At 43.5% G+C, this 19070-nt stretch overlaps 2 protein-coding genes across 43 annotated transcripts in view; one reads left to right on the top strand and one right to left on the bottom strand.

Annotated features, from left to right (window-relative positions):
* Nucleotides 1-19070, top strand: part of MOB3B (MOB kinase activator 3B) — a 93605-nt gene that overhangs the window by 54664 nt on the left and 19871 nt on the right. The window lies entirely within an intron of this gene.
* LOC147648315 (uncharacterized) lies at nt 5642-7436 on the bottom strand. The gene has a single exon (XM_086868233.1). It carries the CDS (start codon nt 7145-7147, stop codon nt 5642-5644), a length of 1506 nt encoding a protein of 501 aa, XP_086724359.1. The 5' UTR covers nt 7148-7436.

Below are 19070 nucleotides of genomic sequence, written 5' to 3'. Positions count from 1 at the left end.
GGTCATCTGTTCCAACCTCCCTGTTCAAAACAAGGCCATGTGGAGCAAGTTGTCCAGTCCATGGATGGAGATTCCACAACATTTCTGGGCAACCTATTCCAGTTCTTGACCAGCTTCAGAGCAAAAAATCATTTTGCTGTGGTCAGGTGGTATTTCATGTCTTAATTTGTGCTGTTTGCCTCTTGTCCTGCCAGCTGGACTATGGAGAAAAATCTGCCCCCTCATCTTCATTCTAGTTCATCAGGTACTCATAAACATGGATAAGATTCCTGGATCCCATTTTCAAAGTGAAGAGTCCTACCCCTGAGCCTCTCTACATATGAAAGATGTTCTAGTTCCTTTATTCGCTACCTTTGGAGTCATGCACTTGACACTTTTCAGTTAAATCCATGTCTTTCTTCTACTGAGGAGCCCAGAACTGGACCGAGCACTCAGGTGCAGCCTCACTAGCCTCACTACTAGGGCTCAGTAGAGGGAAGGAACATGCCTGCTAGTGCTCTTCTTAAATGCAACCAAGGATGCTGTTGGCCTTTTTCCTCCTGAGAACATACTGCTTGCCTGTGGTCAGCTTGGTCTGCCAGAACCCAAATGTCCTTCTCAGCAAAGCTGCTTTCCAGCTACTCAGCTGCAGAATGTACTGGCATCTCAGTTCTTCCTCCCCAGGAGCAATGCTGTGCATTTACCTGTGCTGAACTTAATGAGATTTCTCTCTTCCCATTTTTCCAACCTGTTTAGATGCCTCTGAACAGCACTGCAACCTGTATGATTTATCAAACATTCCTCCCAACTTTATGTCACCTGCAAACTTCCTGAGGGTGTTCTCTGACCCAGTATCCCAGGTCACTGGTGAAAAGGTTAAACTGTATTGGCTCCAGTACTGATCCCTGAGATACACAGATACTGACTTGCCTCCAACTGGATTTCAAGACACTGGTAGTAACTCTTTGGGCTCAGCAGCTCAGCCTGTTTGCAATCCCTGCCCTTGTCCACTTTTCTAACCCTCACTTTGTCAGCTTGTCTGTGATGGCAGAGGTAGAGTGACTTCACTGGAGTCAAGTTAAAGAACATCAGCTGCTCTCCCCATTTTATTTGCCTAGCTAGTGACCTCATTGTAAAAGCCATCAGGTGGGATGAGTGTGTTTTCCTCTCATAAATGCATTCTGACTGCTCTCAATAAACTTCCTGTCCTTCATGTGTTTGAAAACATGTTTCAAGAAGATTGTCTCCCAACGGCTTCCCAGAGACTGAAGTGAGGCCTCTGTATCCTGGAGTTCCCCACGTTTCCAACTCACCCTTCTTGAAGATAGAAATGATCTTTGCTTTCTCCTTGTTTCAAGGAACATCCCTCAATCACCCTTTCAAAGGTAATCAAGAATAGCCTTGCAGTAACAGTGTCCTCAGCACTTTTGGGTGCATTCCTTCAGGCCCCATAGATTTCTGCATGCCAAATATGCTTAACCTTACCCTAAGTCTGTTCTTCTCCACTGAGGGTAATTATTCTTTTTTCCATATGTCCTAGTTTAGGGCAAATTTTGGAGAAAGCCTCCAGTGGGGCTCCCCCCCGGGAAGCAAACCCACGTGGCCCTTTTCTCCCCACCCCCCAACCGGTTTGGGAAGAGATTTCTCTGAGAGAAGTGGAAAAAACCTGTTTATTTCACAGGCACAGCACTACCCAGCACAAAAATGAATGATATCAAATTACAAAACCTCTCGCCCTTCAGAAGAGATGACAAAATTCAGAGGGTCTCTTTCCTGTGGATGTTTGCTCTGTTATCAATCCCTCTGGTGCTGCAAAATGCCGCTGCCCAGACTGGGCTCCCGGTAGTCCAAGGGTGCAAGCTCCCGGTGCTCCCCTGAGTCCCCAGCCCAGAGCAGGTTCAATCCGTTTCAAAGAAAAGGGAAAGAAAACGGTCCAGGAAGATCTCTCTGTTTTGGCTAGCTGGAAAAGCCAAGGCGACCTGTGCCTTGTTGTCTGTCTGTGCTGTAGTCAAAACTCCCGATGCGGGGGGAGCAAGTACAGTCTGATAACAGACTTGGTGCTTCTTTTCCACTCACTTTTACTCTCAGATGGAATTTTAAGAATACAGAACCTGTGTCTGGGTTAGGTGGACGAATGGGGATACAATTTAACATCATAATCAACCCAGGACATTCCACCCCTTATCCCCATATCGTCGACTTACTGCCAAAACTAACATTCCAACTCTGCACACATTTACATACATAGAAACTTCCCCTCCGTTCCACCCAAAAAATACAAGCAGTATATCCATCATGCCCCTGTCAAGCCCCACAACAAGCTACTGAATCCAGACCCCCGCCACGCTGGAGAGCTGCAGGATTCCCCACTCTCTCATTTTACTCACTCAAAACACCATCTTTCACCTGCTCATACCTTCAACACTTACACACTTCCTTCTGTTTCATGTCTGTGTGGTTTAAGGTACAGACAATGGCAGTAACTTTTTACCCAATGATCAGGTCTCCCTGAGGTACACATCGTGTTGTTCCATCTCTCTGCATTATCCACCATGTACAACCTGGTCCTTGAGCAAAGACAACCCCACGAATGGGTTTGTCTGTGCCCGAGGTAGAATTGATCCAAATGGTTTTCCCTAGCACACCTCTGACATGTACCACTGGGACTTTGTCTCCGTCTACTACATGCAAAGACTCAGACTGGGCAGGACCTGCTCAGTTGGTGGAACCTCTGGTGTTGACTAACCAGGTGGCCTTTGCTAGATGTTGCTCCCAGTTTTTAAAAGATGCTCCACCCAGTGCCTTTAAGGTGATTTTTAATAGTCCATTGTACCTCTCCACCTTCCCAGCAGCTGTTGCATGGTAGGGGATATGGTACACCCACTCAATGCTGTGTTCCCTAGCCCAGCTGTCTATAAGGCTGTTCTTGAAATGAGTCCCATTGTCTGACTCAATCCTCTCAGGGGTGCCATGCCTCCAAAGGACCTGCTTTTCAAGTCCCAGGATGGTGTTCCGGGCAGTGGCATGAGGCACAGGGTAGGTTTCCAACCATCCAGTGGTGGCTTCTACCACTGTGAACACGTAGCACTTGCCTTGGCGGGTTTGGGGCAGTGTGATGTAGTCAGCCAGGCCTCCCCAACCTGTATCTGGACCATCGCCCACCGTACCAGAGGGGCTTCAGCCGCTTGGCCTGTTTGATCACAGCACATGTCTCACAGTCATGGATAACCTGAGAAATGCTGTCCATAGTTAAATCCACCCCTCGGTCTTGTGCCCACTTATAGGTGGCATCTCTACCCTGATGACCTGAGGCATCATGAGCCCATCGAGCTAGGAACAACTCTCCCTTATGTTCCCAATCCAAATCTATTTTTGACACTTGTATCTTTGCAGCCTGATCTACCTGCTTATTATTTTGGTGTTCCTCGTTATCTCTACTCTTGGGGACATGGGCATCTACGTGGCGGACTTTCACTGGTAGTCTCCCTACTCTGGTAGCAATATCCTTCCACTCTTTAGCAGCCCAAATTAGTTTTCCTCTACGCTGCCAATTAGCCTCTTTCCACCTCTCCAACCATCCCCACAGAGCATTGGCCATCATCCATGAATCCGTGTAGAGGTAGAGCTTTGGCCACTTCTCTCTTTCAGCAATGTCCAGGGCCAGTTGAACAGTTTTGAGTTCAGCAAGTTGGCTTGATCCACCTTCTCCTTCAGTGGCCTCTGCGACCTGTTGTGTGGGGCTCCATACGTCTGCTTTCCACTTCCGGTTCATCCCTACGACGCGACAGGAACCATCAGTGAAAAGAGCATAGCGCGTTTCTTCTGCTGGCAGCTGGTTATATGGTGGAGCTTCTTCAGCCCTTGTCACTTCCTCTTGTTCTTCATCTGTGGGACCAAAATTTTCACCTTCAGGCCAGTTTGTAATTATTTCCAAAATCCCAGGGCAGTTCAGTTTACCAGTACGGGCGCGCTGCGTGATAAGAGCAATCCACTTGCTCCATGTGGCACTGGTTGCATGATGGGTGGAAGGAACCTTTCCCTTGAACATCCATCCTAGCACTGGTAGTCGGGGTGCCAGGAGGAGTTGTGCTTCAGTGCCAATCACTTCTGAGGCAGCTTGGACTCCTTCATAGGCTGCTAAAATTTCTTTTTCTGTTGGGGTGTAATGGGCTTCGGACCCTCTGTAGCTTCTACTCCAAAATCCTAATGGTCGGCCTCGAGTCTCCCCAGGCACTTTCTGCCAAAGGCTCCAGGACAGACCATGGCTCCCGGCTGCAGAATAGAGCACGTTCTTCACATCTGGTCCTGTTCTGACTGGGCCAAGGGCTACTGCATGGTCAATCTCCTGCTTGATCTGAGCAAAGGCTTGTTGCTGCTCAGGGCCCCAGTGGAAATTATTCTTCTTCCAAGTGACCAGGTAAAGAGGGCTCACGATCTCGCTGTACTCAGGAATGTGCATTCTCCAAAACCCTATGGCACCTAAGGAAGCTTGTGTTTCCTTCTTATTAGTTGGTGGAGACATTGCTGTAATTTTGTTAATGACATCAGTAGGAATCTGATGCCACCCATCTTGCCACTTTATCCCCAGGAACTAAATCTCACGAGCTGGTCCCTTAACTTTGCTCTTCTTGATGGCAAAACCAGCTTCCAGGAGTATCTGGATGATTTTCTCTCCTTTCTCAAACACTTCTGCTGCTGTGTTCCCCCACACAATGATGTCATCTATGTACTGTAGATGTTCTGGAGCCTCACCCTTTTCCAGGGCAGCCTGGATCAGTCCATGGCAGATGGTGGGGCTGTGCTTCCACCCCTGGGGCAGTCGGTTCCAGGTGTACTGCACTCCCCTCCAGGTGAAGGCAAACTGATGCCTGCATTCTGCTGCCAGGGGAATGGAGAAAAATGCATTGGCAATGTCAATTGTGGCGTACCACTTCGCTGCCTTGGACTCCAGCTCGTACTGGAGCTCCAGCATATCCGGCACGGCAGCGCTCAGTGGTGGAGTCACTTCATTCAATGCACAATAGTCCACAGTCAGTCTCCATTCTCTGTCAGACTTGTGCACAGGCCAGATGGGGCTGTTGAAGGGTGAGTGGGTTTTGCTGACCACCCCTTGGCTCTCCAGCTCTCTAATCATCTTGTGGATGGGGGTCACAGCATCTTGAGTTGTTCTATATTGTCGGCGGTGAACCGTTGAGGTGGCAATTGGTACTTGTTGTCCTTTCACCTTCAGAAGTCCTACTGTAGATGGATTCTCAGACGGTCCAGGCAAGGTGTTCAGTTGCTGGACACCCTCTGTCTCCACAGCTGCTATTCCAAATGCCCACCTGAATCCTTTTGGGTCTTTGAAATACCCACTTCGGAGGTAGTCTATGCCCAAAATGCATGGGGCCTCTGGGCCTGTCACAATAGGGTGCTTCTTCCATTCATTTCCAGTCAGGCTCACATCTGCTTCCACCAAGGTAAAATCCTGCGATCCCCCTGTCACACCAGCAATAGAAACAGATTCTGCCCCTACGTGTCTTGATGGGATTAGGGTACACTGTGCACCAGTGTCAACCAAAGCCTCATATCGTTGTGGTTCTGATGTGCTGGGCCAACGAATCCACACAGTCCAAAAAACACAATTTTCCCTAGCCTCTACCTGGCTAGAGGCAGGGCCCCTCTAAGCCTGGTTATCCTGTCCTTTGGTATATGTCTTGGATGTTCCTTCAAGGGGGTCAGACATGTCATCATCATCATACCTGGCAGTTCGGCTACGTGCAACTTGAGCTGCTTCCCTTTTGGTGGAGCTTCCTTTGTGACTCTTCTCCTCCTTCAGTTCATGCACCCGTTGTGCCAGAGCTGCAGTAGATTTCCCATCCCATCTCCTCATGTTTTCTCCGCAATTACGCAGGAAGAACCACAGCTCAGCTCGTGGGGTATACCTTCTCTCCCGATCTGGGGAACGCCTGCGTTGAGTGCCAGGACCTCTGATCTGTACTGCTGAGATTTGGAGAAGGTCCTCTTTAATCTCATCTCTAAGTTTCTTGTGATTCTCCTCTATCTTATCTTCTAATCTCTGCAGACGTGTTTCCACAGCTGCGATTCTTGCATGTGTGGGGCCATGCACGGCATCTGCGTATGCTCGAAGCTTCTTCGCCATATCCAGCACGGTCTCCTCCCTTTCATCCCGTTTCATCATTGCTAACGCAGATGCATATTCTTGTGGCCCAAGTCGTACCAATTTTCGCCACATCACGGATGTACATGGCACCAAGTCTGGATTCTTAGTTGGTATGTCGTCTGAAAAAACACTCTCTGCCACTGCCATTTCTCTCAGTCGTTGGATCCCTTGTTCAATGGTTTTCCATTGTGTTTGCTGCATGTAAAGATCATCTACACACAGGTATCTTTGGGCTACACTTTCAAGGACCCGTGCCCAGAGACTGCAAGGGTTAGCCCCCCTCATCATCCCCTGGTCAATAACCGGATCGTGTGACAGGGATCCCAGATGCCTCGCTTCAGTGCCATCCAGAACTGTAGCTTCACCTGCGGCGTCCCACAGACGGACTAACCAACTAATTATAGATTCATCAGGTCGTTGAGTGTAGTCCTTCCTTAGGCCACGAAGATCTTTCAGGGAAAAGGACTCAATATTAGCCTCTGATCTTGTGCCAGTTGCTTTGACTCTTGGTTTTGTGTCAGGAGGCGTTGAGGGTCCTTCTCCCTCATCATCATCCACTGGTCGATCGGTTTTGTCTGTGCACTTTCCACTCCTTGTGCTAGTAGCAACAGCCATGGGTTGAGGCTTGCTGCCTGGTTTAGCTACCACCTTTGTAACTGGGAGGTTGGCTGCAGCCTGAGTAATTGGGGTAACTGTTGATTTCTCTCCCTGTCCCCTTTCTCCTGTCTGCTGCCCTACAGTATCCAGCAATGTGCGATAAGCATATGCCAGGGCCCAGCTTACTGCAATGATCTTTTTTTCTTTGGAATTATCCTGACACTTCTCTTTCAGGTATTTCCCTACCTCAGCTGGATTCAGAATTTGCTCATGTGGAAAGTCCCAACCTACAGGGTCAGAAAATTCCTTCAGGATTTGGCCCATATCCTCCCATTCTCCACCCCACTCAGGATTTTCCATTCTTGGTTCTGGGGTCTCATCAGTCCCTCTAGAAATCTCAGCCCTCATTCTAGAGAGGCTGAAGACTGTATAGAGGAAACTTACCAGATTAAATGCCAGAAAGATGGTCTCTTTAACATTCAGGGGAAACTGAACACCCTCCAATAGTGATGTAACCAATTCAGAGGAGAAGAAGGAAAGGAAAGGTTGAAAAGCCTCATTCCCTACTCCTCCTCTAACAAACTGGGTGCATAACCATACCCATGAATCCTTTATATTTGGAACAGACTGCAGCACTTGAATAATCACTAGGCCCAGCCCAATAGCTATTCTAATCCGTGCTACTGTAAAAGCTATGTGTTAGGGACAATACCAGGGCTAGTTGTGGATAAGAAAATAAGCCAAGGAACCATAAAGGTATTAAAACCTCAAAAAAGCCACCAGAAACACATGAAGGCCTGCACCCCAAAAGACATTATTAATTCAAGCAGCATGGCTGGATGGCTAGGGACTGCTTTATCTTATCACAATACAAAGTAATTGCCACTTCAGTACAATCAGTACAGGGTTTTTCCACTCTCTCGTGCCACGCGCTGGGCGCCAATGAATGTATTTGTCCTAGTTTAGGACAAATTTGGGAGAAAACCTCCAGTGGGGCTCCCCCCCCCCGGGGAGCAAACCCACGTGGCCCTTTTCTCCCACCCCCCAACCGGTTCGGGAAGAGATTTCTCTGAGAGAAGTGGAAAAAAACTGTTTATTTCACAGGCACAGCACTACCCAGCACAAAATGAATGATATCAAATTAAAAAACCTCTCGCCCTTCGGAAGAGATGACAAAATTCAGAGGGTCTCTTTCCTGTGGATGTTTGCTCTGTTATCAATCCCTCTGGTGCTGCAAAATGCCGCTGCCCAGACTGGGCTCCCGGTAGTCCACGGGTGCAAGCTCCCGGCGCTCCCCTGAGTCCCCAGCCCAGAGCAGGTTCAATCCGTTTCAAAGAAAAGGGAAAGAAAACAGTCCAGGAAGATCTCTCTGTTTTGGCTAGCTGGAAAAGCCAAGGCGACCTGTGCCTTGTTGTCTGTCTGTGCTGTAGTCAAAACTCCCGATGCGGGGGGGGAGCAAGTACAGTCTGATAACAGACTTGGTGCTTCTTTTCCACTCACTTTTACTCTCAGATGGAATTTTAAGAATACAGAACCTGTGTCTGGGTTAGGTGGACGAATGGGGATACAATTTAACATCATAATCAACCCAGGACACCATACTTTCCCTTTGGTCTTAGAGGCCTTGAATTTCTGATGGCCAATCTTATTAGTGAAGACTGAGCCTAGAAAGCCTCTAACTTTTCTGTGTCATTTGTCACCAGTTCCCATGCACCATTCAGCAGCAGACCCATATTTTCCTTTGTTCTCCTTTTGCAGTTTATATACTTGTAAAATCCTTTATTGTTGCTGTTCACATACCTTCCAAGATTCAGCTTCCATGCAGACCTCCTGGAAGATTATCCTGCTTGATTTCATGTCTGGACAGACTTTCCTTGAGCTCCAGCAGGTGATCCTTTCACATTAGCCAGCCCTACTGGAACCTTCTTCTACATGGGATTTTATCCTTTGTCATTCTTCCAAGCAGACCCCTGAAGAGATGGAAATGGCTTTTTGTGTTATCCAAGGCTGTGGTCTTGATTTTTGCCTTCCTATCTCCTTTGAGGATCTGCTGTCCACTACTTTGCAGTCACTGCAGCTAAGACAGCCCCTAACTTTTTTATTTCCCAACAGTTCTTCCATTTTCAAGTTTTAAACTTGGCTGAGTACCTTTCCTTCTTGGCTCATGCACTATATGTTCCAGTAGGTCACAAGTAGGTCACAATGCATTCAAGACGTATACTAGATTATTTGAGTCCTACTGTCCTTCCAGCAGATCTTAAGTGTTCAGGGTTCCCTTGAGGACTAGAGGCTGTGAATCTTAAACTTCTGCTCGTTTACTCAAGTCCTTACCTACATTTTCCTGAGTGGGCAAGCCATAGCATGTTCCCACCATAACAGTTCCCATGTTGGTCTGCCCACTAATCTTGATGCAGAAGCTCTTCACTGACTCCTGTCCTGTCCCAAGGCAGAGCTGTTTGCATTTCAAATGTTCTCATGCAGCAGGTTATTCCCAATATAACCTTGTCAGTAATCATTGCAGTCCTCTAACCAGTCCATGGACATTTATAATGTAGTCACTTAGAAAAAGTGTTACAATTTCTGATATTCATGTAACTATGTTTTAAATGTCATTTTGTGGTACAACCCTAGATGACAAACTAGCCTGAATCTGACCTGCCAAAATATTCTCTGCTGTATCTAGTGGATGTCAACCTCTTTCTTCCAAAACCCCTTGAGACAGTGTAGCTAACAGCTGCTGGGAGACACAGGCAAGTGGCTCTGGGGATGGGTAACTGAAGGTGCGGCAAGCAAAGTCTGTTTCGTAAAACTTCTCAGAGTGTAGCTACTTATGCACACTTATTTGTTCAGTAAATATATTTGAATGATACGTCTTGTAGGCAAAGAGAAAAAGATAGGATGGAAATATAGGTTATAAATAAAATCACTGATAAATTTTAAATTATTTAAAACTGAAAATTGCCTTCACTGTAGTATGGCTGACTATGAAAACTAGAATATTGAAGATCAGGTTTACTAGTTTCAGATTATTTTTCTTTTCTTTTTCTTCTTCTTCATAATATTTTCTTCTAGAATAGAACAAATAATATCTTCCTCTTGTTTATATTTTCTTTCTTCTTGGTTGCTATATGATCCCAGCATTCTCCTCTGTAATGTATATATTCATCTGGTCTAGATTTATTCAGCCAAATAGGAATTTATGGCTTCTATCTTCTACCACAAATTCTGTTACCCAATGACTAAGTTTTGACTAACAATTTATTTGTCAGAGTATGATCCCAAAAAGGCAAGTAGTTTGTCTTCCTGGAGGAAATTCCAATTCCTTTTGCAGAGTGAAGTGGACACTGCTTTCTTTTTTAAACTTCCTATTGCTAATTCCCGTTGACTGAGACAGACGAAGACATGAGTGTGAGGCCTCTCAGCTGCAGTTCCCAGCCACTAATTCAACCAGCCAACCTCTGCAGGCTTTGGCAGATGGTTCTTTTTTAGTACTGCATCTTTAATGGCCCATTTCCCCTTGATGGTCAGGGACAGGCTGTAAAATTACCTAATGGTGCTTAAAGACACCTATTAAACTTATCATCTGCATACCACATTGGAGCTCCGCACAGTGCTTTTTTTCTAACATGGTTATTTCAAGAGATATAGCCACAAAGCTTCCAATTAATATTTCACTTGCTTTTTAAAGTCATCCACATTTTTAATTGGGTCTTTCCTTTTTTTTTTTTTTTTTAAGCAGAAGCATGAAACTCTTAATGTTTACTTTTAATGTTGGTGGCCTCAAAGGAAAAGGAAAAGCTTGGAGTAGCTTTTAAATTTTCAGAAATTATTAATGATTTGATCATGTGACTGCATGAATGACAGAAACTCAAGATTCTTTGGATATGCCTTACAGTGGATTCTGGGAATGTCTAAGAAGCAGCACATGATTCAGGGTCCATTGTCAATGGACAATCTCAGTCTAAGGCCATACATAACATTAACTTCCAGGAGTGTGGTGAAACTTGACTTCCTGAAGCAATTAAGTAAAGGGCAGCAGGAAAGTTTTAAGAGTTTTCTGTGATCTTGAGAGTGGAACTTTTGCTTACAAAAGTCTTATACACCAAGGGCACCAAATTATTCTTGGTGATGCAATACACCTGAGCACTAAGTTGAAATAGCAGAAAATGTCTGAACTGCCAAATGAATAACTTCCAAAGAGAGTCAAGTAGACCAAGGTGTTATGAGTGTGTGAGTTAAAAGAATAAAGAGCGAGAACCCAGAGACTACTGAAATTGATTGTACTCCAGCTTCAGTGGCCACTCAAATTGACCATTGAAGAAAAATCTAAGCATTCATGTTAATGAGGTGCTACTGCAGGGAATGGAACAATTAACTTTCTTACTGTTGTCTTGCTTTAGAATTGGATGATGGATGCCAGCTTAGGGAAGGACTCTGGCTGTATTAACCCTGTAATTAATCTGTAAAAGAATAAAATTTACTCCAGTGAAATCAAGATGCCTCACTTTTTCAGCTGTACTTGATGATAGAGCAAATCAGCTAATTTTTGGCTAGTTATGTCTTAAAATATCCCTTCTATTTGTTCTCTTCCAAAACTTTTGGAAGTTGAGCATTTGATATTTATTTAGTTATTTTTCTTCAAAATTTTACTTAACCCTGAATGTGTTTTACAAAACTCATTTGTGAAGGTCAAGTTATTGCATCTTTTGAAATTGTTTCTGTAAATGTCCTTTGCTAATGACATTAATATATTATTATTCTGCTTAGGTTTGTTTTTGGTTTTTTTTTTTTTTAAGAGGTAGGATACTTTTGCTTATTGATTTTCCAGATTCATTTTCAATTAAATCAATGGCAAAGCTTTCTTTGATTTCCAGGTACCAGAAAGACTCCTGTGTTATCTGAAGAGTCAGATCTTATCTATTGATGACATGCTGGAATAATCTGTTTAAATGATAGTAACTCCTTTTGCACAGACAATTGTAGGTTTTGAGTGCCTTAAAAATCCAAGTGTCTTTGACCTTTACTTTAACAGTAAACTTAAGTCTTATGGGGCATATGCAATCAAAATATTCAAATTTTATTTATATAGTTTTTGGTCCTGGTTTGGAATTATGCTGGATCCAAAACTTGTCCGTCTATGATAGCTTTTCTGCAGCCTTCCCTGTATCCCTGTGTGTGAATCTGTGTGTGTGTGTGCACGTGTGTGCCTGCTGATATAAGCTGAAATTTCTTGGAAAGTGCTGTCACTTGTGAGTCTAAAGTCCAGGTTCCTTTTCCAGAATAATTTGAAATGTCTTTCCTTTTATGAAACATCTCTTGATATTAATTGAGAATATTCTCATGCACATACAAGCTTCCTAAGTCAGCACAAAGAGTCAGAAAACATGTTGCATTAGAGGACATAAGGGCTGCAGTGTGAGGAGTTAGAGTTGCCTATTTCTTCTAATGGCTGACTGAAAATTAATTTAGCACAGTAATCATCTTAAGAACAAAATTTTCTTTTGTGACATTAACCTGTCAACTACAGCTGCATAATGTCATGCTGAATTTTGTCAGATGTGGGGCCTGTGTTTTTCAGTTAACTGCCAGAATATCTCCTCCTGCAGACAGGAGGTCTGGTCCTGAATGCATCACTGAGATTGTGCTGCTTGCTACTTCTGATAATGTTTCATTTTGCTGCCTCTTGCAGCCCCTCTGGAGAACATGCCCTTAGAATAGCATGTGTCTTCCAGTGTCCCTGTGAAATTAATGGGCAACCAGAATGTTTGTTTACTGGAGACATCAGGAGTTAAGGAAAGTAAAAGCCGTGCTGAGCATGGAAAGCCAAAACCATATCATTGCCCAGAAACTGTTGGTTCATGGTAAGTATTACATGAGCAAGACTATTAACAAGTAGGGAGGAATGCTCTTCCTTTGATAACTTGGCAAGGCTCCAGTGTTGTACAAACATACATACTTTTTCCTTATGTTCATTCAACGGGTTAATAAATTCTCTTTTCACTTCCTAAGCTGTTACACTGCCAAATGGCTGCTATATTTTCTGTCCCAGAAGGGGCTGCATTTTGTTCACCTGCACTATGGCTTCTGGTCTCTGAAGTATTCTAGTGGTTTTACAAGCTAATTTAGAACATACATATATATGTAAATTCCATACAGGCTTCCTCAAATGCAGCTATCCAACAAAATTAATTTTGTTACTATGGTCAAAATGGATCTTCCATGGCAGATGATTTATACTGATCCATAATCATGATTCTGCAGCTTTTTATGTCAGTATTCTCTTTGCCTTGAAGAGTTACAGAGCTTTTCTAATGGATTTATCAGGTTGATTATTGTCTGGAGTAAAACCACCTTTGCTTGGAACAGGCAGCAAGAGTGTTCTGCATTGTGGCATTGCAGAATTTCTCTTCTGCTCTTCTTAAGCAGCAGCAGAAGAAGTAATCAGTAAAGGGGAGGAGTCAGATTGCAGCCAAGTCACAGCCACTGTAAATTTGCTTAAAGTCCATGGGATCTGGTTTATGCAGTGCAGGAAATTAGGTCTCTGTAATCTGATTTCAGGGAGAGTTTTATTCAGATGCTTTGCATACTGTTTCACAATATCTGCATTATAAGACTGGTCTTGTGATGAAATTGACAATTAAATGGCAAGTTTTAGTGCTGTCACCCATTTCTTGAAATCGAGCAGCAGAGAGAGCTGTTAAGGATGTTCAAATATTGCAATGTTTTCAACAATTTTCTGATTTGTAACCTGTTCCTTTAGAGCTCTCTCCAAGACAACATATGAATACTTTTGTTAAGAACTAACAGTGGACCTGCCTGCTGATTTATGTCACTGAGGAGTAACATTGCCAGGGGTTATTCCCATTTAAAAAGAAAGTTTCTTTGCTAAGAAAGCCATATAATCTCAAGAGTGTTTTCCTTCCTTCTGCTCCTTCTGATTTGACAGCAGAAGGGAGGGTAGTATCATGATGATGTAGGTGCATGGTTGTGTATTTTTGTACAATATTTTGCAGCGATCTACTTATTTATTTGCAGAACAAAATCCAGGAAAACTAACATTGTTTTCATTGGCCTTTGAGACAGACACTTCCTTGACTAACACACTGTGACAACATTACACACTGGCTTCGCTCAGGATAGATGCTTTTGCAGCCAAGGGCATCTTTTGCAAATTTCTGTGCTTTGGGTGCATTGGAGGAGTAGGAGTGGAAGGGTTTGGTTCAGCTAACTTCTCAACATCGTTGGAATTCTGGTAACATTGTTTTCTTGCTAGTTACTACAAAATTGAAAACAGTTCTTACTTTACCAGGTTGTTACATTTTAAAGCTGTGTTTGCAATAGGATAGTGCCAGTGCTTTTGATAGAAGAGAATGCAATCTTTTTTTCCCTCACATGTATTTTTAAAAAAGAATGAATTATGATTGTGGCCTGTAAAAGGATTTTCAAGTGTGCATCAAAATTTCTGTGCACAACTGCCAAAGGACTTAACAGCTGCTCTTGAGTAAAGCAAGACTTCAAACCACACAAATATAGGAGGTAAAATTGGTAAAGTGTGTCTGGATCACTGAAGGTTTAACTAGGCAGTCATTTTCCTTGCATGTTACAGACAGGAGTGTGGGCAGTTGAGAACTGCAGTTAATATGGCAGACAAAAAGGCTAGGTTGTTCTTTCTGGCTCCTCAGCATTGTCTTTCTGTGACCTTATGCATTCTGATTCTTGCCTAGAGAAAAACAGGCAACAAAGACCAACTGTATAATGACTTTTCTTCTGTTTCATCTTTAAGCTATGCAATTGACCTACTCCAGGGACACAGTGATGCATATTGAAATAAGAAAATTCAAGATTATCATCTGTCAAATGAGATAAGCTGTTTGTGGCATTCATCTCAGACTTTTAGTTACCCTCCTTTATCCCCACCTAATTTAATTACTTTAATTCTTAATCCATCTTTCTTTTTTTTTTTTTTTTCCATCATGCAAAGAACAATTTCTGTATCAGCAGGATTTAAATTAGGACCTTCATCATGACATTAAAATATCTGTGTTTTAAACCAGCAAACCATTAGCTTACTGGTAGTCATTGCACAGGATACTCAGCATATATTCACATGTGATTGTGATCAGCTTTTTGAGCAGACAGGAGTTGTAATTGTTCCTTTGGAGAGTGAGTCACGAGAGGAAGGCCATGACACTCTCTGCAGTTACGCAGGTGGAATATGCAAAGAAGACAAAAGATTAATGTCATGATTCACTTTTTTAGCACTGAGCTGTATGTCTGTTTGATGATGGATAGATTAGACCTGGATCCTCACTCCAGCACAGGAGCAGATCACCTGACAGGAAATTAAGAAAATGTAAGGAATGAAGTTGATAGCCACAGAGACTCATGGATACATGGCTGATTTCAAAACAAAAGGGAACATCCCTCAATTTTTTGATGACCTATGAAAAACCTTCAGTCTTTCTTAAGACTTTCAGAAATGTATGGGGGCATTTGAGTTTTGTAAGTTGTAAAGAGCCCTGCTTTATGTAAGAAGTAGCGTTTCCAGCAAGTCAAAAGAAGCAAAAAGATCAAAAGAGTATGGGGAGATTGACACACAGGGAAAACAAAACAACATGGTTGTTCTACTGTGCTGGTGTGATGCACAAACAGATATGGTGCTTTAAAGGATTTGTAAGTCCATGAGCAAGGCAACAAGGAGAACCTCACCAGCAGCACTTTACTGTAAAAAGAAACCAGAATTGTAGTGGGTGACTGCCTGTTAAGAGGCACCGAGTTGTCCATCTGACAGCCTGATAGAGTTGTGAGTGGTATCCTGCCCTCCAGGAACGGGATCCATGGTGTTGCTGACCCTGACCTGTCACAGACCACTACCCCCATCACTTCTTCATATGGATACTAATGACACCACAAGCCAAAATATAGGTGGGATCAAGGAAGACTATAACGCCATGGCAAAGCAGGTGAAAAACATCCCAGGTCATCCCCATGCCCAAGTGATCTCCTCATCTGTCCACCTTTTCAGAGAAATCAGGACAGCCAGAGGCAGACACTGTGCAGATCAATGTCTGGGTTGGTGACTGCTGCCATTGAGAAGGTTTTGGCTTTTATAACTGTGGGTTGTGTTTTTATTATTTTTAGCCTGTTATGGGGGAAGGGTGTCTCCCTTGCTAAAATGAATCATGGGCAGCACACTGGCCAGTTTGGTGAGATGGGCTTTAAACTGAAGGACTTGGGAGGTAGGATGCAAATGTGCCATTGCATCCTCCTGCAGAGCAGGTCATAGCAACCAGTGCAGAGATGGATGTTCCGTAGCTGCTCCTGGAGCTGAGGATCAAAGCACAACACACATCATGGGTGCTTATTGCTATCCTTTTACACCCTTCCTGGGGAACATGGTTGGTTGATTGCTATATTTGTTTAGATTGATATATTATTTTATATACATAAGATATATATGTATTAGTGCCTGCATACAAATGGATGCAGCATGAGGGTGACGTGCCAGAGCTGGTGCAATGGACAGCCGAGCTGGAGTGCACCTCCATCAATGCACGTGGATAACAAGCAGAAGGAGCTGGAAACCATTGTGCAGTAGGAAAGCGATGATGTATTTGCCATCATGGAAGCTTGGAATGACTCTCATGACTGGAGTGCTGCAATAGATGTCTATAAACTCTTCAGAAGGGATAAGCAAAGCAGAAGAGAAGGTGGGGTAGCTCTGTACATTAGGGAGTGTTTTGATTGTACTGAAAGTGATGATGATGAAGATTACAAGGTTGAGTGCCTATGGATGAAGATCAGGGCAAAGATCAGCAAGGCAGGTGGTGGGAGTCTGTTAAACCACCCAGCCAGGATGAACAGACTGATGAGGCATTCTACAAGCACTGGCAGAAGTCTCACAGTCTCCAGCCTTAATACTTGTGAGCAACTTCTGCTTGCCAAGTGTCTGCTGGAAATGCAACACGACAGAGGGAAAGCAGTCTAGAAAGTTCCTGAAGTGTGTCTGTGAATCTAAGGATGACAGCTTCCTTACGCAACTGGTAAATGAGCCTACTAGAGGAGGTGCCCTGCTAGACTGGTTGACTGTAAATAGAGAAGGACTGGTGGGTTATGTAGTGGTCAGGGCTGTCTTGGGCATAGTGACCATGAATGTTAGTTTTCAATACTGAGTAAATTAAGGAGGAGCACCAGCAGAGCTTTCACCTTGGTCTTCCAGCAGGCAGACTTTGGCATGTCTAGGAGATTGATTGACAAGAGTCTCTTGGGACTCAGCCCTGAAGAGCAAAGGAATCCAGGAAGGCTGGATGTGTTTTAGAAAAGAACTGTTAAATATTCAGAAGCAGACTGTCTCCACATGTAGAAATACAAGTTGCCAGGAATAAGACTGACCTGGTTAAACAGAGAACTTCAGCTGGAACTTAGGGAAAAAAATCTATTGTCTCTGGAGGACTAGGTAGTTTCACAGGACTATCGGGTTGCAATGAGACCATGCAGGCAGAAGATTAGAATGGCCAAAGTTCAGCTAGAACTTGATTTGGCCTTCAGTTAAGGACAATGAAAAAACTTTCTATAAATACCTTGGCAACAAAAGGAGGGCCAAGGAGAGTCACCATCATTTGTTAAATACAGAGGGTGGTGTATTGACAAAGGATGAGGAAAAGACTGATGTACTTAATGCCTTTTTTGTCTCAGTCTTTAATACCAAGATCAGTTGTCCTTAGGATATGCAGCCCCCAGAGCTGGAAGTTAGGGACAGGGAGCTGAGTGAAGCCCACATAATCCAGGAGGAGGTGGTTAGTGACCTGCTTTGCGAGTTAGACACAGGTTTATGGGCTCTGATGGGATCCACCCCATAGGAATGAGAGAACGGTGGAAGAACTTGCCAAGCCCCTCTCAATCATCTATCAGCAGTCCTGGTTAACTGGAGAAGTTCCTGGAACTGGAACCAGAAGCTGACTGGACATTGGGATTGGTCAGTCCCGCTGCACCTGCAGTGAGAGGACAAAAGGAAATGGCCTTAAACTGAGATAGGGGAGGAGGTTCAGATCAGTAATTAGAAAAAAAATATTAACTGCAGGGTTGTCAGGCACTGGAATAGGTTGCCTGGGGTAAGTAGTGGAGTTACCATCCCTGGAAGTGTTCAAGAGGCATCTGGGTCTGGTGCTGATGATGTGGTTTAGTGTTTTAGAGACTACAGTCATAGTTCTGGGTGGAGAGTTGGACTTGATGATCTTGTAGGTCTCTTTCAACTTTGATGATTCTAAGGCAAAGACTGCTGTGGCTGAGATGAAGGACAGAGAACAGGCCTCTTAACAAATCAAATGATCTATATCTAAGTTAGTCTGTTCCCAAGAGTCACTTATAATTACTCTGTTCTGTGGCTGATTTATTTATAACTTTAGACTTTCAATGGGAACAAAACAGTAGGCCAAAATCTGACCTCAGAATATAAATCTAGAATCATTTTGTTCTGATTTTTTTCAATTTTGATGGCATTACTTTGTGTTCATTCTATTGTAATTGAGGTCAGAATCTATTCTCTTTTATCTAATTTTGAACACAAAGAACAGCAGGATGTACATTCAAAACAGGGCTGCAAGCACCTCAATATGTGTATTTGTGCCTTGAGGCTGACCAGATTTCAAGCCTTTTCTGTGTGCCAGGGAAAGACAGACAGGCTGACAGGCTTTTCAAGGCTGAGGAGTATAGGTAGCTCACTACACAGTTATCAGTTGCTTTCAATGATACTATGAGATGCTTTTTAACTCTTTAAAACTGTGTCAGTTTGTAAATGAGTTTTGCTGGAATAGGAAAGAAATCAGAGAGCCACTACCAATTCTGCTGTGCCCAAATGATATATTTGTGATAGCAGCAATGTTTCTTTAAATTTTATTATTTATTTAAGAGAAAATGAATCAGATACAACTCCACAAAATAGGAAAAATTCTGCAACAGCAAGTGAAGGTACTCAATTTGTCTGAAATCTTGATTCATGTGAGGAGCAGAGGGAAACACTGCAAGTTTGTTACGAATCGTAGGCTGTTCTATACTATTTTTTTAATGTGTTGTTTACATGTTCTCAAATTGACTGTATAATGCATCTAAAAAAATGTCAGATGAAAGTCCTCTCTTGCAGCAGAAACAGTGTTCTGTGGCTTTTGCACTTACTGCCTATAGCTGTGAAGTGGGAACATGGCCTGAAGAGAAGGTAAAGGGTCTGTCAGCTTGGTTTATCCAGATTGTTTTAGTCAGTTAATACAGAAGTAGGAATGTCTTCATTACAGCAACATTCTTCAGTAACAACTATTTATCAGCCCTTGGAAGATGA

This window comes from Cyanistes caeruleus, chromosome Z, assembly GCF_971803275.1.
Source record: "Cyanistes caeruleus chromosome Z, bCyaCae1.hap1.1, whole genome shotgun sequence".
Classification (NCBI taxonomy): domain Eukaryota; kingdom Metazoa; phylum Chordata; class Aves; order Passeriformes; family Paridae; genus Cyanistes; species Cyanistes caeruleus.
The sequence above is the reverse complement of the archived record's forward strand: the minus strand, read 5'-3'. Positions and strand labels throughout refer to the sequence as shown.

What these genes read in the sequence shown, in the direction of transcription:
- LOC147648315 (XM_086868233.1), bottom strand. Translation starts at nt 7,147, where the DNA reads ATGAGGGCTGAGATTTCTAGAGGGACTGATGAGACCCCAGAACCAAGA.